The 27,421-nt window shown below is 38.1% G+C and overlaps 1 protein-coding gene across 1 annotated transcript in view; it reads left to right on the forward strand.

Moving 5' to 3' along the window:
- Positions 1-9,601: 9,601 nt before the first annotated feature.
- Positions 9,602-27,421, forward strand: part of ctnna1 (catenin (cadherin-associated protein), alpha 1) — a 78,341-nt gene continuing 60,521 nt past the window's right edge. Inside the window, 6 exon segments of the mRNA XM_030145000.1 lie at positions 9,602-9,880; positions 11,903-12,020; positions 12,353-12,548; positions 22,707-22,873; positions 23,231-23,350; positions 24,604-24,873. Coding sequence (XP_030000860.1) covers positions 11,916-12,020; positions 12,353-12,548; positions 22,707-22,873; positions 23,231-23,350; positions 24,604-24,873 — 858 coding nt within the window. The 5' untranslated portion in view covers positions 9,602-9,880; positions 11,903-11,915.

The following is a 27,421-nucleotide window of genomic DNA, read 5'->3' on the forward strand; positions in this document are numbered from 1 at the left end:
TTCATTCACTTCTCTTTATCGTCACATGTGAAGTAGTAGAATGACAACTGAATATGTTTCATGGACACACTACTACAGACTGAATACCAAGAAATAAACAGAAGTGGATCTGAAAATAGGAAATGATAACATGGCTTAACAAATGGATAACTGTTGTAAAAATGCAACTTAACCCATAAAGACCCAAACAGCCACCGACGACCAAAACCATCTACTGATCTAAAATGTTTAATAACTTCTGATCCACTAATCCTATCAATACATGCAAATAATTGGTGTAAAATACAGTTTGTCACCTTTTCATGGTCATCAGATATGACCCCTTTGGACGTTCAGAGGCTCCTTAGTGAACGTGGAAACACCGTCATCTTCTACAACGTTGACTTACCAGTAAAACCCATGGAGTTGGATCAACGTCAGTGGATGGGCACACTTGGTTTATGTTCAGTTAATGGTATATTTTGCTGAAAAAAATCACTTTCTGTTTTTTGTATAATAACCCTCAACTTAATTTGAGTTTTTATGGACACCTTCATGATTAGTAAATTAGATATAGGAAAATAACTGATGTTCACTGAAAAAAAGCAAAATACAGAGGATAATGTCATAATACATGGAAAAAAATATTTTTGAATTGCCACCAAAGTAGCACTGAGTCTTTATGGGTTAAGTGAGCCATCAGATGATTAAATCTAAACGTGGTAAGTGTTAGTAATGTTGGCAACAATTTGTTTTTGTTTTTTTTCCCCATTGACGGGAAGGAGTCGCTATTAGGTCCTTTACAAGTAATTTATCAGAAAAATACGAAATAGTTTTGCATTTCTTCACCAGAAATAAACAAAATGATGACAAATGGCATGTTGGACAACAGAAGAAAAACACCACTTCAACACGTAACTGACTGATTATTGCAGATTTGTTGAAAAGTGATAAAAATATAGGTTTTCTAGTTCTAAACTCAAAACATGTTGCTGTTTATTCAAGCGCCCCCTTGTGGTTCACAGGTTGCAAAATACTGAAAAGAACCACTCTAACACATATCAACAAATGGTAGATTGGTGCAAAAATATTAAATGGTTTTCCCATTTACGATCAGTAATCATGATGGACAGACAGACATGCTCATCGCTAAAATGAAATGTGCTGTGAGCGTTAATGCCACATCTGAAGTTACTCTGTTGAAAACTGAAGTCAAGGACACCCATCAAACGTGTCGGATTTAGAAATGAGAATAGGGCTCCTATCTGTGGATGGCCTTTCAGGAAATTCAACATGGTCATAGATATTGTCATGCAGCCTGTGTGTGATATGATTCAAAGCTGCCTTCAGTTCTTAGAAAATGTCAAAAATGTCAATAGCGCCCTTTCATTTATAAAAAAAAAAATCTAGAATCCAGATCTGGGTCCCGAGGGTAACCCACTTCAGGAAGAGTCACAGAGGACGAATCCATCTTCCAGGACAGGCATCGTGCAGTAGGTGTTGTGTAAACAGAAATTTGCACATATATTAGGCCTTTTTTCAGAAAAACATACACATATACTGTATATACAGCAATGAATATGCAAAACATAGTCCAAAGGGCAAAAGGGCGCTCAGAGAGAACAGACCTCTGCCAGGGCCTTCTTCTCGTTCCTCCTACTACTAAACCACAAACAAACCACACATTATGACCTGTGTTTGCCTTGCTTTTGTAAGATGGTTAGTTTATTTATTTCCTTTTTAATTTAACTGTCTGTTACCACTCCAGCTCTAGAGGCCTGAAGAGAGTGAAAAACAATTCCAGGCTTTGCTCCTTTTTATGGACCTGCCGCAGACTTTATGAGGGTTGTCCTTAGTCCAGACTCTATTTTTCCGGGAAGTTTTAGGAAAATGAGACAAACGGACAGACAGAGGTAAATAACATAAAATAGATTTAACCCATAAAGACCCAGTGCTACTTTTGTGTCAGCTTCCAAACCAATTTTTCTCTATGTTTACCTTTCTTAACCCATAAAGACCCAAACAGCCACTGGTGACACAAACCATCTACAGATATAAACTGTTTAATACCTGTTGATCCATTAATCCTATCATCACATGTAAATAATTAGTGTAAAATACAGTTATTCATCTTTTCATGGTCATCAGATATGACCCATTTGGACTTTCAGAGGTTCCATAGTTACCATGGAAACACTGTCATCTTGCACAGCACCGACTCACTAGTAAAACCCATGGAGATGGATCAATGACAGTGGATGGAAACACTTGTTTTTACATTAAGTTAGTAATATCTTTGCTGAAAAATGTACTTTTTTTTCTTATTTTTCTCTGTTTTGATATAATTAGCTCTGAATTTACTCTGAGTTCTCATGAGCATCTTCATGATCTGCTGATTAAATATAGAAAAATACAGGATTTACACCAAAAAATGCAAAATACAGAGGACAATATTATCGAAAAAACTGGTGATAAATTAGTTAAGAAATGTAGAAAAAGAGAAAAATTAATTTGGGAACTGCCGCAAAAGTAAGTGATTTATCACCATTTATCGCAATATTATCCTCTGTGTTTTGTGTTTTTCAGTGTAAATCATGAATTTTCCAATAATTAATTCACTGATCATGTAGATGTTCATAAAATCTCAGATTAAAGTTGAGGGTTATTATATTAGAATCAGTGAAAACTGAAGCAAAAGTGACTTGTTCAGCAAAGATATCAATAACTGAACATAAATCAAGTGTCGTTGTCCACTGTCATTGATCCAACTACATGGATTTTACTGGCGAATCAATGTTGTAGAAGATGACAATGTTTCCATGGTAACTACGGAGCATCTGAACGTCCAAATGGGTCGTATCTGATGAGCATGAAAAGATGACAAACTCAGATGACTCAGGCTTTTTGATGTCTGTAGAGAAATCATGTTGATTTTTTTTACTGTGCAACCATTGAGTCCATACTTAGGTACGGGATCACCTGCTGGTTTGGGGCTCTGATGGTCAAATCAGAAACTCAGATTCATAGCCTGGTGAAGATGGCGAGTAAGATCATGGGCACCCTGCTCCACTCATGCCGCAAGAAGTGTTTATACAGGCCACCATCAGGCAGGCAAACAGTATTCTTTCAGACTCATCACATGCCCTGTTTCCACAGTATGTTCAGAAGGTATAGAGTCCAACTGTGGAGGCTCAAACCGTTTTAAATATTCTTTTATCCCACTCTCAATCAAGCTCATTAATGAGCAGTTAGGTGCAGCTACCAAAAGGAGGGAGCCAAATGTTGTGTACAAAGGGATGTATGTGTGTGTGTGTGTGTGTGTGTGTGTGTGTGTGTGTGTGTGTGTATGTGTGTGTGTGTGTATGTGTGTGGGTGTGTGTTTAAGTTTTTTTTTCTCTACAATTTTTTTTTTTTTTAACTTATTTCAACTTATTTCTTATAATTCACATATTTGATGTATATTTAGTAGCATGTGTTCTGTTTTATGTTTTGCAGTGCAGCTTGTTTTTGCCTTTGTCTAAGCCAGATTTCTCCTACGGGAGACACTAAAGTGAACCTTGAACCTTGAACCTTGAAACTGCATTTTACATCAATTATTTACATGTATTGATAGGATTAGTGCATCAATAGGTGCTAAACATTATAGATGAGTAGATGCTTTTAGTTGCCAGTGGCTGTTTGGGTCTTTATGGGTTAATGTTGCCTCATAAACAGCTAACATTAATGAGTGCAAATATACAAATATAGATGTGATCATGCAAAAGCCACCTTTTTGTATATATATATATTTTTTTGTTCCACCACTGCAGATTTGCATGTACTCAATTATACATTCATCGTGTGACAAACATGTGCACTCCCCCGTAATGAGAAGGAATTATTTATGGCATGCTGTGCTCTTATCATTTGTCGAGCCCAACAGGTACAAAAAGATGAAGTTCAAGGACACCCAAACTTGTCTTCCCAGCAAGCTGTTACTTGGACAAACATTCATCACTCAAGCACACGAACGCACCACATGCACCCCCTCTTCGCTGCAGTATTAATTGGATAAACAAACCTCGGTTTCAAGGTAGGTTTCCTTCTCACACACAGCACACTGATGCATCTCCTTTTGCAGCAATTTAATGCTCCTATTTAGTTGTACGACCCTTCAGTTTCAGCATTCTCTGAACTGTATGGAGAAAACAATTACTTTGCAAATTATTATTGCAGAAAAAATATTCAGGAGTGTCTTTCCAAAAGATAATTATATTCCGAGGCCTTCATTAAGAGCCTCATAAGGAAATTTGTAAGCTCATTCTCCTCAGTGCTGTAATCATGCTGCACTGGTAGAGGTTCTTAATTAACACCTACTCCAGCCAACAAATAGAAATGTGTTAGTTGTACTTGCCCGTAGAACAAAATGCCATTGTTATTGTCTTTCTGGCCACCCCCTAGAGTTGCAGATGACTGTCTTTCACTTTTATTTTTAGTGGTTTTCTCTTTATGTACACAGCAGTGGGAATTATGACACAGCGTGCACTGCTTTGTCATATTTAATTTGAGGTTTCTTTTACGGGGGGACAAAATAAGGTTTACCGAGCACACAAAACACGAATGGTGTGAGAAAAAAAAAGGATGCATGCTATAAAAACAAATGACCAGATCTCGGTCAGACAGCGCATCCATCGTGTGTTTGCATATCTGTGCGCGGTGGAAAAAGTGAGACGGGGTGGCACCTGGCCTCTTCAGATAATCTATTTATGGCTTTCACACTTCATTAGGCCCAAACCAAAATACTTGGCTCTTGAATATGTTTATCAAATGTCTCAGAGTTATCAGTCACAGCTGCAACAAACCATAAAAGTGCTTCAACAGCATACTGATCACTGTTAACGCTGTTTGACCTTGAAATTGTACATTGGTGACATCTGCAAACCCCGTCTGGCTATCTGGATGAAAGCGTTATATGAAATGTCAGACCTGCTATGAATTATTATGTACTGTATAAATAATATATTAAAAAGTGGAGATAGAGCCTGCTCATTGTGCACCTGATGCTACATCGGCTCACTTTCTTTGTTCTCTTTTTTTCTTTGAATTAAAAGCTTGTATTTTTGGGGTGTGGGACAGGCGTGTTTCATGAATACAGAAGTAGGGTTTTCACACAGCTGACTAAAAAAAGAAGTGGCAAAGGCACAAAGAAATTGTCCTACAATAAAAATCAAATAGATCCACTGGTTATTTTTAACAGATTGTTATTAAGCTGGAAAAGATCTTAGTTATAATTTATCAGTTAAAGCTAGAAAATGCTAGATTTTTTTTTAATGCCTATACTCTTTATTGCTTCCCCTGGACCCTCCTGTAAATGCTTTTATGTTTTATGTAAAGCACTTACATGAAATGTGCTATATAAATAAACCTGCCTTGCCTTGCCTTGCCTAGATAGGGGTTGTTTTATTGTATTCTTTTAATCTAATTATTGGTATTGTTCTATGTCTTTATTTTATCCTGTGAATCTCCAGTGTGAAAGACAGAAATGTCAACAGTTGAACCTGCTTTATCAGATCCTTGGTAGATGTCATGTCCTGTCACCAAATTTCAACAAAAACTGTGCTTTTGTGGCAGAATTATTGAATCCTTATCCATATTCCTAGTTTTCTTCCTATGCTGTTTTGTGTTTTTTTTCCCCCCAAACATCTGAATTTAACCCCAAATTATTCAGTTTTCTTTGCAGAAACTCCACTAAACTTACAAAATTACCATTATTGCTACTGTCAACATTAAATGTGCTTCTTCACAAAGTCTACAGAATTAAGCTGTTTTGGAATACTTTTTAGAATTTCACTTTTCCATTTTCAGTTCATTATATTCGACTAATAATCATTCATCTTGCTACTGATTTAAATGACTTTTTTTTTTTTTATTATTGGTTTTCACTGTTTTATTGTATCATTGTTTTGCTCTTATTGCCACTGATTACTCATGTTCTGGGTGTAAGAACATTCTGATTTAATGTTAGGTTTGAGTTGTTTTTATCATCACTATTTTGCATGATCTCTTAGTTATAATGCAAATGAAGCCCTCACCTCAATATATTCTAAAATTAACCCCCTGTAGGCTATTGTCATGAAGTTGCCTCAGTATTTCACTGTTTTTGTAATGAGGTGCTGCTCAACACTATTTTCTGAATGAATGTACCTAGTTACCCATGATCTCTATGATCTACTATTGCTGCTACTTTGGGCTGCTCCCTTTAACGGTTTTTATAGGAGATCACGTATGTGTTTCTAGCCCTCCAGCCTTGTCACACATACTGTATAATTTCTACGATGCTGTTATTAATTTCATGACATCTAATTTTTGGTTCATTTTTGCTTTGTTTGGATTATTGACCGGAGGAACTGATCAACAGCAGCATAAATAAAATTATCTATATACCTGAGATGGAAAAATTAGTTTAACTACTATTATGCCAATTATCCCTTATGTCACTAATTTGCATCATAGCTAAATCTATATCTATAAATGATTTTTTTTCAGCAAAGTCAAGGCCACCATGTTGGGAATGACAAATTTTATTTTAGCAAATTATCTGACTAAGTTACTTTTAAAATGCTGGTACAATGAAGCACAATTAGAAGTATTATATAAGTTTCAAAGAGCTTTATTGACAAATAAATCTGTCTGACTGTGCAGGTTTCTGTTTTACACATTTTTATTTTATTATTTTTTTTAAATAAAACTCTTGTCCATTAACAGGACAAAAACTCATAAACTAGGTCTCACACATGGACACAGGATATCTCCATATATAATCATTGTAAATAAATTTTGGCAGTAAGGGTACGGAATAAATACTACCCTGCTGCCTTGATTGGAACTGTTTTGTTTTTTGTTTTTTTTAGATACATTAAAAAAATATACAGTCGTGAAAAAAATTATTAGACCACCCTATTTTCTTCAGTTTCTTGTTCATTTTAATGCCTGGTACAACTAAAGGTACATTTTTTTGGAAAAAATATAATGGTAACAACAAAAATAGCTCATAAGAGTTTAATTTCAGAGATGGTATCTATCCATTTTCCATGTTTTCTTGGTAATAAACAAAATCACTTGAGCTCTCACACCAATAGCTGTGGCATTGTACTGCCAAAAACAGTGCTTTTAGGCATTCCATGTTTTCTTTTCTGCCTGTTTTAGTCACATGATACACACAGGTGTTAGTACTTGATTGCATAACCATTGTTTTTGAGGACTTGTGATGGTCTAATAATTTTTTCCACGACTGCATATGGAAAGGACAGGTCTTTTTTTTCTCTTTTTTTTTTTTTAAACCCAAAAATTTATTCTTTTGTGTCAGTTCCCAAATTAGTTTTTCTCAATATATAACCTTTCTTAAGTGATTTATCACTATTTATTATAACAATATAATAATATTATTCTCTTTACTTGAAGTTTTTCAGTGTAAATCATGTATTTTCCATATATTTAATTCACTGATCTTGCATATGTTCATTAAAGCTCAGAGTAAATTCAAAGGTTATTATTTCAAATCTGAAAAAAATTGGGGAAAAGTTACATTTTCATTAAAAATATTATTTACGAAACATAAAACCAAGTGTGCCCATCCACTGTCATTTATTGAACTCCATGGGTTTTACTGCTGAATCAATATTGTACAAGATGATGGTATTTCCATGGTAACTACAGAGCCTCTGAACATCCAAATGTGTCATATCTGATGACCATGAAAAGATGACAAACTGCATTTTACACAAATTATTTACATGTATAGATAGGATGAGTGGATCAATAGGGATTTAACATTTTAAATCAGTAGATGATTTTGGTCGATGATGTGTGTTTGGGTTTTTATGGGTTAAGGCACAGGTGTCAAACATGCGGCCCGGGGGCCAAATCCGGCCCGCCAAAGGGTCCAGTCCGGCCCTTTGGATGAATGTGTGAAATGTAAAAATTACACTAAGATAATAACAATCCTTTTAGTTCACGTTCCACATTCAGACCAATATGATCTAAAGTGGGTCGGATCACTAAAATACTACGGTAATAACCTATAAATACTCATAACTCCAATTTTTTCTCTATGTAAATGTAAATATTTTCATGTATTTACACTAAAACACAGTATAATTTTGCAAAAACTGTGAATAACCTGAACAAATATGAACAACCTGAAATGTCTTAGGAGAAGTAAGTACAATTTTGATAATATTATGTCTGTAAATAATAAACTGAAGCATAATATTGTTAAAATTGCACATATTTATTCAGTTTGTTCAGGTTATTCACATGGTTTTGAAGGATAGTTTGTAGATGTAAACATTTTCATAATGTAATCTTACTTTTTTCACACTAACACATTGAGGAAAGTTTGGAGTTGACATTATTAATATATTATTATGTTATTATTTTACTGGTCCGGCCCACTTCAGATCAAATTTAGCTGAATGTGGCCCCTGAACTAAAATGAGTTTGACACCCCTGGGTTAAGTAAAGCTGTGAAACTCTTATCCACTACAGATGACAAAAATGCAGTGCTATGTCTCAATAGGAGTATATTAACCCTTTCATGCATGAATTATGAGAACCTTAATCAAGACTTTTTTTTCCTGAGTGTTTTTTTCCCTCTTTAGGCATTAAAAAAAAAAACAAAAAAAACAATGTGATTGAATTTTTTTTTTTTTTTTTTTTTTTTTTAAATCAACCTGTTTTTCATGGAGTTACAAAAATGTCCACTCAGCTACACCGTGAATTTTATTCTTGAAGCAAAGAAACATGTATTTAAAACCCAATATCATAAAGTGATATGAAAACAGTGAAATGAAACCATGTTTAATGCAGCTAATCTGATGTTTTCTCACATTTTAACATATTGATGTTTAAATTTATGTGTCGCCTGAATCACTCGGAAAATACTGTAATTTTATTGCTGACAAATCTTGCATATAGTGCTGTACGTTACACATCTCTGTTCTGGAAACACTGGTATGACTGCCTCTTGAAAGTATAGAGGTTTTTGTTTTGTTTTTTTTTAAATTGTATCTGTATTTCTCTCTTTCCTTTTTAATGTGGACCATGAGTCTGTAATAAAGCTTATCTAATCTAATCTAATAATATTCTAATTCTACTTATTACTCACTTCGTGGAGATAACATGCAAAAAAATAAATATTAACAACTGATTTCCACTCAAGAACCAATCAAGAACAGCAAAGTTACAATAATGGTATGAATTGCAGTTTATGAGATGAGGCATAAGTGTCCACTGTGTTGGTTGATATGGAACTAAAACAACAAAACCCATGAATATACAAGAGAACAGCTGTAGAATATCTGTCCACTATAGTGACCACTATGCATGAAAGGGTTAATCACCCTCCCTGTGCTGCTCCTTCTCCATACACTGAATTTCGGGGTTAAAGTTGCTCTCTCTCTCTTCGGCCTGGTCCTACGCTCTTTCCATGGAAGCAGTAATTAGTCCATATATGGGCGCAGACAGGGAGCGCCACGCCCAGAACACCTCCCGGCTGTGCGGTCACAGAGCGGCCTGTGGTCGCCCTCCCTCCCTGCCAGGAAGTTCAGGAACTCGGTCACCGCCCCAGCCCCCCCCCCCCCTCCGCCTCATCATCCATTGTTGGGCAATACACTGCGACACCGAAACAGTCTTAACCGAAACTTTATGAGTAACTACCAGTTGAAGTTTAATCCGCTTGTGTTTTGACTGAGTGGATTTCTATATTTTTACTCAGTATTCTATCTTTGGATACATTTCGGAGAACAAGCTGCGGAAACAGCGAAGGAAGGAAAAGGGTGGAAAAGTTTTGAGGCTTGGAATTCCGTACTTCTCATTCCTCCATTTTGAACTTTTAACGCAAGTTTTTTGTGACTCAGTTTCGGTAAGTTAATATTGTTTCGCTCTTTTATATTTAACTGTCGGTTTTAGTTGTTATTGTAGAGGATTCGGTCCGAGTAAAACCTCACTTCGGGATGTTTGAAGGTGTTAACACAGGCTAATGTAGTATTTGTTGTGTCGGCTAGCATTAGCTTTAGCCAGTTTCCCCTTTAGTTTACAGTAGGTTAGCAGGTAACACTGTAAGCTAAGGTGAATATGTCCTAGCTAATTGGCAAGTTACTTAATATTATTTTTTTGTTTTGTTTATTTTGTTGTCCAAACTGCCTTCTTGTTTACATAATTTACACTAAGGATTATAGGTAATTACTTTATTAAACCGTATCAGGTGCACTTTAGCTGCGCAGCCACCGTTAGCTAGCACTGTCTCAGGTGTGGACCCACCCTTCACCACCTCCGGGAGTAGTTACAGGTAGCGCTAGCTGACATGGATGAGTTTGTGCGCTTATTTTGGGGTGTTTCAATGTTGGATACGGCCCTTGAGTCACCACAATTGACTCCATCTGCCTGAATCTGCCCAAATATGTTATCTTTAAAACATGTTTTGTCCATATCCCTTGTAGGGTGTATGCATAGGTTTGTTTTGCCCGTTTTTTGATTCGAGTTTTTAATCTAACACCCACTTTCAGTGTCTGAGTTACTTAGGACAATCCAGAGAGACTACCCCTCTTTTTGTGAAATGTAAAACTGTTTGTAGAAGTAGATTTAAAGCAGAAGGTCCAAACTGGTTGTGTGGATAACCACGAGCAACAGTGACATTGTTTCTGTAATGAGATTCCATGCTGAGTCTTTGAAATGCAGTTTTAATGGTTTGACCACCACAAACAACCACTTCCATTCATTTGTAATCTGTCAGAGTGACTGCAAAAGTTTTAGCAGCTGAGATCTTAAAGCTTAGCTAGTAAAACCAGGCGTATCTGCATGGCTAGACACTGCAGCGGAGAGTAATAAAGAAGTGCTTTAACATTTTGGTCCATGATAAAAAAGAGCAGCTGCGTTTGACAGTCTGCATCCATCCATACCAAGCTGGATTTTTATAAGTTAAAAAGCCCTGTGAAAAGTAAGAAGTTTAGCTATCCCAATGCAATTTACGAAGGTAAACACAAAATCACAACCTCTGAGTGGAGAATAGTTTAGTATAACACTAGATGGATATCATTCAGATGTTTGTTTGTTTTTTTTTTGGGAAGATCCTGCCTTTCTGTTGACAATATCTATCTATCAATCAATCAAATTTTATTTATATAGTGCCAAATCATAACAAAAGTTATCTCATGACACATTACATATAGAGCTGGTCAAAACCAGACTCTCAAGCCAACTTACAGAACCCAGTAGGATCCAGAAACACTTGTGACTGGTGACAGTGGTGAGGATAAACGTCCTTTTAACAGACAGAAACCTCGAGCAGACCCTGACTCCTGGAGGATGGTTGTCTGCTGTGACCAGTTAGGGTTAAAGAGAGAGGGTAAAGGAAGAGAAAGAGAGAGATTGGGGAGAGGGGGAGACACATAGAGGTTAAAAGCCAGCCACTACATTGTTCTGAAAACACAGCTGACCAACTTTCTAGTTGAAGCTGTTCAGCCCTAAGGGCTGGCTGATTATCCCTGCTCCTCCATATTTGATAGTTAATCAATGGAGTAGCAGTCACTGCCTGAAAAGAGAAATCGAAAATAGGTCGATATGTAACTACTCTCTGCCTTTGCTATTCATATTGTAAGTCATGGAACATTTCTGCCACTTACAAAATCCTTTTATGTTCAACTGTTGCACAATGTTTTTGTTAGTACTGTGGTAAACAGCAACTTGGACACATTTGGGATATCATGATTCTTGCTTTACTTTGCATTAAACCTCTGAAACCTCTGAAGGCTGTTCTCTAAACATGTAGGTTTTTGTACGTTTTTGTATGTACATCTCCAGTTGTGCTTTGTGTGTCAGTAAAATGTAGCTGACCCATTTTTAGTTTCCACCTTTCCTCCAATTTATTCTGTTTTTTTAACCTCAGGATTTGTGACACCATGACAAGCATCAACACAGCAAACATCAACTTTAAGTGGGATCCAAAGAGCCTTGAGATCCGCACTCTGGCAGTGGAGAGGTTGCTGGAGCCTCTGGTCACCCAGGTACTGTAAATAAAAGTAAAACATTTTGTTTCACAGCAGTAGAACAGTGCCTGTTAGTTTAGAGAGGTGGGACAAAAAATCTCTGTAAAATAGAAAATTTTATTTTGTTGCTTTGATAAGAATAGATAAGTCTTTAATCTAAGGTAGCAAAATATTGAACTCATACTTACTAACATGACGGTAAATGTAAGGTGAGGTATCATACAATTTAGTAGTGTTGGTTCCTAAACTGAAAGTGGTTACATGAATAAAATGAACTGCCAAGTACATTTAAACCTCAGTTGTAGCTGTTTCTCACAGTCTTGTTAAACTAGTTTGTGTCTCTGCCGTAGGTCACCACTTTGGTAAACTCAAGCAACAAAGGCCCATCTAACAAGAAAAAAGGACGTTCCAAAAAGGCTCATGTCTTAGCTGCTTCAGTGGAGACTGCCACCCAGAACTTCTTGGAGAAGGGAGAAAAGATTGCAAAGGAAAGTCAGTTCCTTAAGGATGAGCTGACTGCTGCTGTGGAAGATGTCCGCAAGCAAGGTATATTGAAAATACATATTGCAACAGTGTGTGGTCTCTAGGTTGTACAGAGTGCTCCTCTTCTTAAGATAGGAGGGATGATAAATAAATCATAAGCTTTATACATATCTAGTCCAGTGGAAGACCTTGAAATAAGAATATGCTTTAAATCTGATAGATTTCCTTTTGCTCTGGGATTTTCAGGCATCCCATTAATAGAGACCTTTCATTAAGCTTGCAGACATTTTACATCCATTTCAAACTCGCCATTGTCCATGTCTTGCTGCTGAGATTCAGTTTAGCCACGTTTCCACCCTGAAGTGCCGGTATTCTTACAGTCCAGTTACACAGTGTACTGATACTTGAACCAACCACTGTTTAAATGGTACTAAATCCTATTTTGCTACTTTTGGTACTTGTATATAACAGTTTTAGCAAGAGCTCCATAGTTTTCTTACGAGATGCAATGAAGTGTGACACTGGGGCAGTGTGTATATGCATTGCCTTGCTTCCACAGACACAGTGGGTGTGACATTTTTAACTCTCATAAGGACCCAATGACACAGACACAGAACCTTTCATGGTGACAGAACACGACACTGCAGGTACATGTTTTGCCCTGGTGACCATCTGTGACAAAAACAAGGTGTATAAACTGAATTGTGGCACATAGACAGACAACATTAAGCTCCTATGTGGAAGATATAGGAACTAGGAGAGTCAAGGAGAATGCAAAGAGCAACAGGTTAGCAACAGTGATGGATAACTTTGGCTAATTACAACATTATGCTTATGCCCTTAAATACCTTACAGAGTCAATGAGTGTGATTTATTTTGGGAAAAGCAAACTTTCTTCAAGAGTTTCTACAGAGGAGGGTGTTTTTACTGTCTTTACAACATTCACTTTTCTAGTTCTGCTGAGAGTATTTGGAGAAAACAGCAGCTATAACACTAAAACTGTAGAGGTTGCAGAGAGAGAAGTAGAAAGTTGATGTTGGTTGTTTTGACACTTTATTTTGTGACCATGATCCTGAGTGGGACTCCTCAGACCCCACAGGAGAGACACAATATGGTGGTTTGAGTTAAAACGGCAGTAAGACCTGAGCAAACATGCTTTGTCTTTGAGGAAATCTATTATCAAAGAATACATAATTGGCATTAATGCGTCAGTAAACTTCTTCGGTGGAGGCCTTCTTCGGTGGAGGCCACGCTACTTGGCGTATTCGCAGGTTTTCTTTCGCAAAAAAATAGATTTTAGAAAAGATGATTATCAAGATCAGTTTCTCCCAAAAGTAGTTGATCCACATAAGTTATCAGCCTGTTCTTTAATTAAAAGAAAGGTTTAAGTTCTGTCATTTATTATTCCATTACTTTTTCTGGTTTTACCCTAGTATTTTGTCAGTCTCTGCGATGGTACTTCAGTTGGTTATTGTATCACATTGAAATGAGAGTTTTAGTGTTGTGATAATCACAAGGTATTCAGACTTAATCATCGCCAGTCTTACCTATTACCTTATCTCTTCAGGAGTTCACGACCTATGTTTGTCTGTGTTTTGTTTGATGTTTCATCCAACATCAAACAGTGGGACATGGTTATTTGAAGATTTATGGTACAGAAGAAAAATTAGACCATCATGGCAAAAATTGATTTACTGTATGTATTTTTTCCCATATGTTAGGGTGAGATGATTCATCGTCTCTGAAATGCACGCCTGATTCACACCCTCTGCAGTCTCATTTTTACATGAGAATGGTTTTGCTGTGTTTGCGTTTGTTAGCAGGGAGATCTGTAGCTTAAATCAAACACTTCCTTTCCCAATTACAGGGTTTTTGAAGGTCAGAGGACAGATGTTTTCACATATTGTGCAGATCAACTAGTAAACCCTTTTGATTCGATATAAGTAAATTGTACTTGATTTAATTCACTTTCTTCTTCAGACTTGGTTTGACTTCAGTAGAACATTCTAGTTGATAGTGAGGTGGAAAAAAGCCACACCATATGGTAAGGATGTGACACAGAGATTAGACAGTAGCTGATGCTATGCCATTGCTCTAGTCACACATGTCACATTTTTGGTGTGCCACCGCAGTGTTTCTGGCTCATGGCACATAAAAGGTCACTCATGTTCTGCTGCCTTCTTGCCACCTTGTACACATCGTTAGTTATTGACATGTTCAAGTAGGTTTATAATATGCCACTGCTGTTTGCAACCTAATAACAGGTTCTCCCATATTTAACAGGCAGGTACCTTTAACAGCATTCCTGTTGCCACCTATTGAGAATGTTATGTTAGATCAGAGGGTTAGATAAAATGTTTTGTTTACATCCTGAGAGGCAGATCGTGCCTTTCTCTTGCTCACACTGATGATTATACAACTGAGAATAAACATGATTTTAAAGGCATTGAAAATGCCAGAAATGTTTACAATTTTCTACAGTTGGGCATATGGATACTCTTTTCTTCTGTGAAGTTAATGTGACTTCCATTTTCGTAATGACTATATTTTTTCTCATTATGATGAGGGTATTCAAAAAAATAAAACAAGAAATGGAGAATATATCCAAGAATTGTGACAAAAATCTTGATCGCAATAGTGAGTGAAAAAATAAAAATGAATTGTTAAATCCAAAGAGGCTCTTGTTTTTAGAGGCAGCATGTTGATGTGAGGTTGATGAGGTATTATGCGATTCACTTAATGTGTTTGGTACTTGATGAATACCAGAAATGTTAATATGCAACAATTTGTGTGTTGTGTTTTAGTTCCAGCTTGATTACCAAATTGCTGACCTCGGTTTGTCACCTCATATAGAGAGACTAGGGCCGTATACTGTGCACATGTCAAATACATTAAAATATCTACCTGCCTGGTGGGAATCAACCCATACATAGTCAATTTCCAATTCAATTTCATGCCTCCCACAAGGCTGAGGGATCCACCATCAAATCACCAGCCAATGGAATTACCATTTGTCTTGCAATAGCAGGTTTCATCATATTACAACTCCACTTACAAGTCTCATTTATTGCTTTCTGCTTCGGATATCTGACTTTCTTTTGACAGACTTGCAGACCATTGAGACCAGGGAGCTATGACTCGAGGGTGGCTGTTATCACCTTGTGAAGCGACATCTGTGTCACTGTGTCTTTTCTCCCCAGATGCTCAGCGAGTTAGATGTCCCCTGCTTGAGCTCTGCTCAGCTCTGAGTAGTTGGGAGGTAGATGACATGTCAGCAGATAGCCTGTGCGGTGCTCAGTGCCCAGGAATGTTACTGTAGTTGTGGTAAGCTGCCACTGGGCTGGAATTCAGTGACTGTTGTTAGCTGGTGCCTGGGTCTGGCTGTCAGCTATGCCAAGCTGCTCAGTGGAGCGTGCCTAGACTGATAATACAGCCATTGAGTAGGCTAACACCCCCACCCCCCCTGGATTCAGAAAGCATTTTCCACCCAGCTGTGACTTATCAGCTGTTTTTAAAAAGGGAGAGAAAAGTCTGCTGTGATCATTAAGAATGACTATATATGAAATGCATTTTGGAGTGGCCTGCCTTTTTATCGTGCATAATTAGTAATTTTACCAGTGTTTTGGCACTGTTGAGCTGTTTTCTGAATATTTTAATCATCTGTCTTTTATCACAAGCATCATTATAGTCAGTATGTTTTTCTTACCACAGACTGTTTCTGCCTGCTCTTGTCCTTGTTGTCTCCATCTTGCCCTTCCCTCCCTGTCTGTGTCTTTGTTGTCCCGCTGCTTGCAAGGCTCATTGTGTGATATACATTTTAATCATTTCATCATGCACTTGGTGGGCCGCAGGTGAGCGTTAGATGGATGAGAGTTTATTAAAGGAGCACTGATCACTATCTGCCCCCTGAAAATGGCCTTATTGATTTTGTTCACAGGGGGGGAATAACAGCCTGAAGGTGCGGACTGTGTTTGATCTCTGTGTTGTCGATCATTTGCACAAACCGCTTCTGCTCACTGTCGGGGTGATATGGTCCGAATCAGTGTTAGATCTCTGTTTCACAAATTCACCAGTGCAATGTGTGTCACTTGTGTTGTTTTGTAACCAGGCATCGTTCCACTAAAATGGTCAAATGCACATTTGAAAATACAAATTTTTCCCTCTGAAACACATTGCTTATACACCCACAAAAAGTGTTTGAATACACAAGACTACATAAATCATTAGTGCCATAGCAATTAAACAATTTAGCAGGCTTAAAACCACAGCATCTTTTCTTTTCACTGTAATAATGTTGCCTTTATATCATCAAATTGCTATATTTAAAACTAAATTCTGATTAACATTTAAATATTTTTATAAAGCGCTTGAAAGACTAACTGCTAAATCAGTTAGTAATGAAAAACTAATAGTTGCAGCCCTACCAAAGGAGGTCTTGCAGAAGCTGTGTATTTCATTACATATAATATTTTACAATGACAGTTGCTGCTGATGCGGCACCACAAAAAGCCACAGGCACCTCTGCCTCACACCCGGTTGTTGCAGTAGTCTTTTACTCATCTGTCTGACAGACCAGATGCTCAACAATTTAACAGAATGAAGTCACGAATGAATCACTGGCCTCATAACAGTGTTTTTTTAACAACATGTCTTGTTTTCTTTGATTGCATTAGACTGGACTTTTACAGTCTACTGGTATTGCAAACAGTGTAAGGGAACTGCTTGTGATGTTACATGTTTACCCTAAGTAAACCACTTCCACCCTCCATTAGCACCAGTCAATTCATAAAACGAAGCATTTTTTAAATTTATTTATTTTTAACATGATTCAGGGCTCTAGAAAACCTTCAAATGTGCATGAGAGCTGCATTATAATAAAACCCTCACATTTGAATCATAAGTCCAGGCCTTTCACTGTTGTTACATAATTAACTTACCATAAGTATTTAAGCAAACTGCAATTGTGCATATTTGCACAATTGTAATAACTGTCTTTAATTCACCTGCATAAAAACAGAAATGTCAAATGTCCATCACTCCTCTGACACCATTTTCCACTGTTTGATTGAGGACCAGGCCAAAAAATTTCAATATCAGTAATAATCATGATAAATCTCATAATAAAATGTTCAAACCATTCTTTACGGTCACAACATAGCAAAAACTTGCAAAACAGCAGAACCTTGTAGAAATGTAGAGATGGAACATTCAAAGTAGTGTACGCATGTCTAAAATTAACTGTCATAGCTGACATTAATAAACTAAAGACAAAAAATGGAATAATAATAAATTGTTTATTATTCTTGGCATAGCAGGTAATATTCACAGCCCTACTTGTAATGTATTGCAGAGGGACGCATGTTTTGTTTTTCCACTGTTTAAGTACCGAGGTGGGCTACAGAGATATAGGATTGGATGCAGCTGGTAATGTTACAGACTTTTGTAGTCTTTTGAAATCATTTTCTAAAGGAGGGAGTTCAGATATACCTCACTGCTCGTGTTAAATGATGAAAAAGTAACCATGTGCAATAATGTAGAAAATTGAGGACACATTGAAAGTCATTGATAGGTAAACTTTAATGGAACGGTTACGCTAGTGAAGATTCATATATATATATATATATATATATATATATATATATATATATATATAATCAGAAACATTTCAAAACTCATATAAGTCATAAGCCCCTTTTACACAGCACTTCTGTTGTGGGAATATTTTGCCTTTATTCCAGAATGACGTCTGTGTAAATGAAATGGTGGTATTATTTGGTCCCACCTTTATTGCAGCTCTGTAACACCTCTGGAGGTAGTAACAGAGCCATTATAAAGGTTGAATCATGATTCCGGAATGCTATGTAAAAGGAACACCTCTCATTCCGCAACCAAGGTGTCGTTTTGATGATGATGTGGATTTTGCATGTGCAACCCCTGCACTGGGGGGATTTAAAAATGAGCGCGGGCCATGTACAGTAAGCAAACAAATCAGTGCGACCAGAAAGCTGTTGAACTGGGGAGACGCTGAGATCCATGAGCTGTTGTTACTTTGGGTGGAGGACTCTGTCCATGCTAACATTTGTGGAACGGTATAAGAGTTTAGCAACACCACTATGCTTGGGGTATTTCTGACGTGCACGTTATACGTCACACTATATCACTGGCCCTTTGATTGTGAAACGCAGGTCTGCTGTGTAAAAGTCAAGCCTGTCTCACCTCTGTTACTCCTTTGGTTTGGCTGTGGAAATTGGTCATTGGTGGAAAAAGGGGGGAACACCATCTCACCTTTTTTCCAGGATCTCTGAGTAAAAGTGGCTATTGACATGAACAAAAACAGTGTAAAACAAGAAAAGCACTTGGAGAGCGCAGACCTCTGCCAAGACAAATCTGTCATGCCCCCCCCCCCCAACCCCCGATCACCACCAAAATTTAATCAATACTTCTTTGTGCCAGTATCAACATTTCCTGAAAATTTCATGAAAATCCATCCATAACTTTTTGAGTTACTTTGCTAACAAACAAACAAACACTCAAACACACAAAGCAAAGTGATCACAATACCTCCTGGCAGAGGTAATGAGTCCAAGTCCTTGAGGAACCTATGGGTAACCTGCTTGTTGTTTGTCATTGTACATCTCATAGTTAACTGCTGAAGTGCTCACATATTGGCCTGTAATTGCAAGGGGGCATGCATGATGCTGGAATTGGCAAAGATTGGGAAGTGGTGTATGTTAGCACAGCAGGCAACATTTATCTGAATTTCTCACAGGTTGTCAGTTTACCTCTATTGATGGCTCCTTATTGATGGTTTAATTTACAAATCCCAATTGCCTCTATTTCTTTCCAGTTCAGTCAATCCTGCAGCGGTGCAACATGAGCTTGTTTTAGACTTATTAGTGACACTGCATGTTAAAATGGATGTGTCAAAAATGTTTCCTACATTATGTTTGTACGGTGTAAACGGCTTCTTTGTGTGTTGCGGTGCTGGTCATTAATAACCTTATCAGACACTCTTAGTTCATTGAAGTACTACTTGTGGCAGGATGATAAATGTGTCCTGGGGTTTTTGTCAAGGAAAAAATTGTGTCTTTACAATAAACACTAGCCTAGAAGTTGTTTAACTAGACAATGTATTGACTTCTTATATTGATGTTTAGCTGCTCTTAAAATAAATCATCTCTTAAGGGTGTTGTCATTCAGCTTAAGAACAAATGTATTAACTGGAATGGTTTCTTTCTTAATGGTTCTTTTTTGTCCACATACCTTGGATGAGCTTCGCTGTGCACATTGAAGTTTGTGGACACTTCAACACTAGAAGTTAGGCTGGAAGTTTAAGAAAGTTTCTTCTCTCAAATTTATATGTAAGAGTTGATGTCTATGTACAAGAGTGAAGGTGAGATTTAATATTCAGTATTTTCGATGAGGTCAGCGCACCTTTATGAGAGAAAAAAACAAATGAGACACATTGTTATTGAAAGTGGGATATTTGTGTGTCTCAGGATGTGTCTAAAGGAGATTTGAAAGTAATTGTGACAATTCTTAGCTGCATAATTCAAGAGTAATAAGAATTAAGTGATGGCATGACGTAAGTTAGGGAAAAAAAACTGCAAGTAGATTTAAATAGAATCAGTGAAGGGGACGCAGTGTTATCACCGCAAATGATGTCTGGTTGCATTTAAATATGTGAAGTAGAAATACTGCAGAACAAGTGACAATATGCTCAGTGGATTAAATGGCTTGAAAAATATTCAAGGATGAGAACAAAATGAGTGGTCAAGAGAAAAATGAGCGATGAGCGGTGCCCGGTTGGTTTTAAAATCAGCCCTGTGTGCACTGACTCGCACTCGCACCGCAAACGTCTCATCCGATGACTGCTTGACACAGATTACAAGAATATTCAAGAGGTCAAAGACGGCTAAAAATCGCTGTGCTTTCTGCCTAAAAGCAGACTACTTACCTTGCAGAGAGAGGACACTGACACTGATGCGTTGGCTGTGAATAAAGGCACTCTACTTGACTCTGCACCAGCCACAAAGCTGGTTAATGCAATTTACTTTACACTGTGACCCATTTTTCATTGTTACGCTTTTGTTGCACAAATAATGTGCCGCAATACTTAGTTATGTTCTGTATAATTTAGGCACATCCTGACTTGAAACAAGGGCTGCGCAATTAATTGTTAAAAGATCGCGATCTCGATGCACACATGTATGCGATCTCATTTCTAAACACAGACGAATTTTAATAATTTTACTTCACGGGCTACATTACAAGTAAATGCCCACCAACACAGAACCCCTGCCGCCTCTTCCCTCAAGCAATGGTAAAGTGTCTTTGCAACACATGAGCCTGCTGCTCTTGGCTGCAGTTGACTGAAGAAAGAGTGAATTACAGCGGAGGAACGTCTGCAGTAAAGAGAGTGAAATGGATGAAAACCCTAGAGGTAGTGGTGAGTCACCCACCTGAACTCGTGCCCAATTAAGGTTCACATTTGGTGGTGTTAATCTCATGTCTGTCTTTTCTGTCGTCCAGATCCAAGTGTGTTTTCATTTTCACTTCTCTGACTTCTGCGCTGCTGTTCTTATTCTCCTTGTCGTTTCTTTGCCAGTGAGGATAACTCAGCCTTTAACCAAAAATCAAAAGTCTCACCCTCTCTAAAAATTTTGTATTAAAAGTATTCCATTGTGCCGGCTGGGAAGTTTTTTTGCGTTGCAAACTTTCACAGATCAGCTGACATCGCTTAGCAACCGGGACCATAAGTGCAGCGTTTCCACTGGTAAGGTTTATCCATGCCTCCACACCAAACATTTCATACAAAAAAAAAAATCATCACCGTCGTATATTATACATTTGTATAATATATAATAGGCCAGGACAGGAGGGATGGGAAAAGGTAAATGAACATAAAATTTCACTTTAACTTCTGTGGGGGACATGGACCGTACCGCCATGTACCCCATTGTATAAGTAGGACGGAACCAACATGCGCGTGGGTAATTGGCCAAAACGCACGTGCGTGCAACCCCCCCCCCCCCCCCCCCCCCCCCCACACACACACACACACACACAGACACACACAGCCACACCAACAGAGCAATTCCTCAGGAAACTCTGCATAAGTGACCAGACTGCTTGCAGAGTGATATGAAACATGCGAATCGGAGGTAAAAGAACCTATTTTCCTTGACAGCAGTGCAATAAACAGTTTGTGAAAAAAGTCATGCCAGAGGATCATGATCTCAATTCTAAGCAAAAGAATCGTGATTCACATATTTGCCAGAATCGTGCAGTCCTACTTGAAACGCATCGTATTTGAGAAGATCCAAGCTTTCAAATCACAATCCTGGTGAAGTTTGTTGTGCTTTAGGCGTCTCCAGCTCAATAGTGTAAATGATGCACAGTGCAGCATTTTTATTTGCACATTGCCCTGATATATGAAGAGAGGTTTTCTCTATGTATAGATTTAATATATACTAGGATTTGAACTAATGGTGAGGCCAATCTGATGCTAAGGTATGTTTAGGTAGGTCTTCCAGTGTCTGCCTCATCAGTGAAATATATTTATTCATGTATCAGTTCAGTCTCTGTAAAGCCTTGTAGCCTCTGAAAAGTCAACAAGATGAGCTCATCATTTTGTAGGCTTTCAATCTGCCTTTCCAATATAGACAAAGCTATTTTTTTTTTTTTTTTTTTTATTTTGTTTTTTTTTACATTTTGGTATGCTTCCACTTAAGTCACCTCTTTACAGATTTACTGTCGTGTTCATAATGTGAGCCTACAAACTCTATTTGCGTGCCCACTCAGCTGTGCAGGCCTGTCCTGTATGGGGCAAAGCATGACGCTGGACAAACCAGACAGTGAATCTTTTGTTGTAGCTTTGACCTCCTTTTTTTAATAGGGGGTCAATGTCTGGGGTTAGAATATCGGCAGAAATCACCGTTGGACATATTAGAGTCCCGTCTCACTATGACAGACACATGCTTACCCTGTCCTGGCAGGAAAAAAGTGTTTCTGTCTTTTGTCCTTCACACTCTGCTCTGTGTCAAATGATGACTTTGGGTACAATTACCTTGGTTAACAGGTTTGTGCTGTACATGAACAGTTTTGGAAAACAACAGCTTGCAACACACTCCTGCTTTTTTTACTTTACTTTCTGAGTTGATAAAATATCTGTCATTTCTTGGAAGTAAATGCTGATGTGTTGTTTCTACTAATTCTCAGGTGAGTCCATGAGGCAGGCTTCAGGAGAATTTGCAGAGGACCCCTGCTCTTCTGTGAAGAGGGGCAATATGGTTCGTGCTGCCAGAGCCCTCCTGTCAGCAGTCACACATCTGCTGGTGCTGGCAGACATGTCTGATGTCTATAAACTTCTACTGCAGCTCAAACTGGTGAGAGAACAGAATTATCCTCTACTTTATACCTCATTAATGGAATTTAAAAGTTATTGCATTAACTTAGAAGCTGTGCCATCCTTGCATATTGCATCAGAAAAAGGGATATTGGGTGGAGAGATAATGTGCATCAGCTTGATTTTACTGAATTTTGCTAAAAGGCAGTTTAATATGTGAATTAAAAGACTAAAATGGTGAATTTCATCTCTGGAAATCATTTAAATGACAAATACCATCCTAATGGTTTATATGGAATGAATTATACTTCAGCATTGTGCTTTTTTTGTTAATGTGCAGTAAAGAACACTACTTTTTATAGTTGTGGTGGTGACATTGTCCATGTACTTGTCTTAGGTGGAGGACAACCTGGTGAAAGTGCGCAATGCAGGAACAGAGCAGGACCTTGGGATCCAATATAAGGCCTTAAAGCCAGAGGTGGACAAACTGAACGTCATGGCTGCTAAGAGACAGCAGGTAATGTACAGTTAGCAAAAATCAAGGTCAGATTATAAGAGCAGAGGGTTGTGGTAGATTTAATCAGGTTGGAAGGTTAGCAGACACCTGGCTGCTTGTAAATGGTCTCTACACTCATACCTAAACATGATTTCCTATGCACATGGCAAATGTAAGTAAAGTAATGGGATTGAGAAAATCACAAGAAGAATCCATCATGCATTTTAGCCAGAGGATTAGATTCAGATGGTAAACAAACCTCTTTTTAACACTTAGAATCAAGTGAGGTGGGGGTGCAAGAAAGTAGCACGAAAACTTTATTGTATATGCGACAGGATCCATTTCACTGGGATGAGAAATGACACACACTTTCATTATGTTACACGTGGTTGTAAATGATAAAGTGCATGAGGGATTTGCCAGATATAGTACTTACAATATCATAAATGCTTTATGTTTATTTGTATAGTTCTAAAGAGATACAGATGAGATGTGTAAACTTGTGTGTAGCCTCAGCTCTATGAAATGACATTTACACAACACATTTATGACTACAGGGACTTTAAATGGCTTCTCATCCACAGCAGTACAAGTTTGACTTACGTTTTACGGCCAGTCCTATTGAAAAAGATTCAGACATGGGTTTAGACTTTGAAAATTCACCTCAAGATCGGAAAACCACTGTTCTCGCTCACCTCCTCCATAAATGCCAAAGTGATCGCTTATGATTTTGTGAGGAAATTACTTGTACTTGTAATTGCACTTATTTTATGAATAACAAATGTGGTTAAACCAGGGTGAATGCTGGAAGTAATGAGGCTGAAACAAGTTGCCTACTTTTTCTTCTCCTCGTGCTTATTTAAGACGGCAGTGGAAAAATCCCTGTGAGCGTTCCATATTGAAGCGAGGCTTTCATTTTGTGTATGCAAGCTGTTTTCTTAATGGTATAAATCTATGCCAGTGATCACTATCTCTTCCTCTCCCTCCTATAAAGATGTAACTGCAATATAATGCTGAGGTCTGAATAGCAATGCATTAAATTGTTAAGGCATATTATAATGGCCTGATTATGACTGTGCTGTGTTACCGCAGGGGACAGAAATAAATCTGGGTCATCCAGAACAAACTCTGTCACACTTAGTGTCTCCATAAAGGCATGACAGGCCCATTTTGAATCTAAAGTACATTACCCTCCCACCCCTTGTAAGTATCCTGTCATTCTCTTAACCCCCTTTTCACCTCTTTCTCCTTTCTTTTTGATTCCCTCCTGCTAGGAGCTAAAAGATGTGCAGCACAAGGACCAAATGGCTGCTGCCCGTGGGGTCCTCCAGAGGAACATCCCTATGCTGTACACAGCATCCCGTGCCTGCCTGCAGCACCCTGACGTGGCAGCCTACAAGGCCAACCGTGACCTGATCTACAAGCAGCTGCAGCATGCAGTGTCTGGCATCTCCAACGCTGCCCAGGCCACTGCCACCGAGGACTCGGCACTGAACCAGCCAGCAGGGGGCGGGGAGCTCGCCTACGCCCTTAACAATTTTGATGTAAGTCAATGGTGGAGCAGTTAATGTAATGGATCAGGTGACCTTCCAAACATCCAGGTGGCTGCCACATCAATAAACATCATGCGTTAATTAAAAATATATTTACTTTTCCCATAACAGTGAGGTTTAAAGTTCCAAAGGTGTGATTATAAATGTTTAAGTTCTAAGCAGTGCAGTGTTAAGGCTGTTCAAAGATTAGGTGAGTTTTAAGAATTAATCCAACTGAATCATAAAATGACCACAATGCTTGAAGGACTTGGGGTTAAATTTGGGATGAGCTATGTGGACAAATTGGGGGCATTGCTTTAGGATACCTCGAATATGTTTTTGAGTCACCACTTTTTCATTTCTAGCTTTGCTTCTCTCATTATGTCAAATGAAGGAGATTTGGACAGCTATAGCTTTAAGAAAAATGTAATTAAAAATGTCTTCGACTCCTTTGGGACGTATGATTGACTTGCTCTCTGCTGGAATTGTCTTTCTGACCTTTTACTTTACTAACCTTTTCAGTTAGTTGGACAGATAAACTAGCATTTTTTTGGTAGATGTAACAAGACTCAGGCATCAGAATAACTAATTGACAGAAAAGACATTATATATTGTTGTCAAGTGTATAATATTATGATGCTTAACATCCTATATTCTAATACTTGATCTAGTTTTTTTAGTCTACGTGGTTTAAATCTCTGATACATCCAGCTTCAAGTAACACCTTAGTTAATAAAATAGTATTTAATTTAAATTTTTTTTAGCCAAAAAGTATGTGGAATATTGCCTAGTAGTCATAATATTGACGTGAAAACAACATCAAGATAACAGCTGGATAAAACATTCAGCTAATCAGCTTAATGCTACCTGGTGCGGTAAATGCAAAGATGATTAGACTTTTTCCCCCCACTGCTATTTTCTTTCAAGCATGCAAAACACTTATTTAGAGGAGATTTGTTCATATTCAGACAACCACGGAAAAAGCAGATGCACAGTATTTGCGCTGTGATTTTCTTTTAGCAGTAACTTCATATGCTCCAATGGTGTTTTTAATTATGCGACTGGTAGCTTTTATAGTTTATGTGATCATGACCTTATGATGCACTTTGGAGACACTTGGTATGTATTCGTGTTAAAGGTTTCTGTATTTTAAAGCAAAAAAAACACAGGAGACTGTCTTTTTCAAACATTTAATAGATGCTCATAATTATTTCTAATGAAGTAGCTTACCAGATCCTCAGGTCCCCCTTATAATTGACACTAACCCTCCCTGGACATTGACAGGCAGGCTTTTTACGACGAAGCCATCCCTATTATTATCCCTATTATTTAGTATGTGCTGCATTGTTCATAAAACCACGGCACCTGTTTTCACACAGATTTCCATTTGGAGTGAAATAATAGCCTGGTAGAGTAGAAAGCCTTTGTCTACCTGATAGCGCAGTAAGCTTGACACCCTCACTAGATTTTTCTAATTCTGGAGTTAAAAGGGACTTTTGTAGTCAGAAATAGACTAATGACCATATGCTTACACCCACAGAACAATAGTTTTTTGCTCAGTTGTTTTAAGCATCTCTCCCTGCCATGTGAGATGATTGATATGTACGAGTAGAACCGTGTTGAGCCGAGGATTCTCTGAGCTGATGTGTTACCGATCGTTTTACCTTTGGCTGTATACAAAGTCCCTCCCCCAGCTTTCGTAGGCTTTCCGGAGTAACACCATTCTCATGCGTAGTTTCAAGTGCAAAGCAAAATTAGCAAATGAGTCAACCCCCCCAAATCTCTATTTCTCTCTCCATTTCCTCCTCCGTGTGTCTATCGTGTGCCTGTTGCCATGGCAATATGACACGCAAGCAGAGGAGGTCAGAAGAGACAGAATGGAGGGTGGTGGAGGTGGCTGTGATAGACGGTATGGATGCCTAATAAACCGCAGTTCTAACTGTTGAATTGTTGAATATTTTGTGTCTGAAAGGCATCTGCGAAAGCACACAGTTGGACTGTCATAGGGGGAAGTTGGATTTCTTTTACTGCCATGAGCGTCATGGTGATACCTTAACCCTCTGCATTGCCTCTCCAGCATGCCAACGAGTTGCCTCTCACAGCAGGCTTGCCCCTGTGAAATCAGACATTTAAGTGGCCTCTCTCATCCTGCAGATATAAAAGAAAGCTGCATGAGCTACTGTAGCACTACTTCACTCCAGTGAAAGGTAGCAAAGGCTATAAAATCAGATCCTTTCACATAAGGTATTATATATTTGTATTCATAATTATATATTCATAGGTTCATCTGTTGTCTGTAATAGATCTTGTGGTCCATATTGCGGGCATCGTGCCACTGTTTTCTTTGATTTCTGAATATCATCAAGGCCAGAAGAGGTTTTTGTGGCACCTTTTCTGATCAAATATTTGGTAACACTTTGTTATTTCTGGGCCATGAAAAAGAACTTGAAGTACTGAAGACATTTTTAAGGATCAGTGTAGGGTGTGGCAGTGCAGTAACAGAAGGATGCAGAACACTCTTTCTTATGTCAGTTCTTTAACCCATAAAGACCCAAACCAC

Source organism: Sphaeramia orbicularis, chromosome 10 (genome assembly GCF_902148855.1).
Source record: "Sphaeramia orbicularis chromosome 10, fSphaOr1.1, whole genome shotgun sequence".
In the NCBI taxonomy this organism is placed as follows: Eukaryota; Metazoa; Chordata; class Actinopteri; order Kurtiformes; family Apogonidae; genus Sphaeramia; species Sphaeramia orbicularis.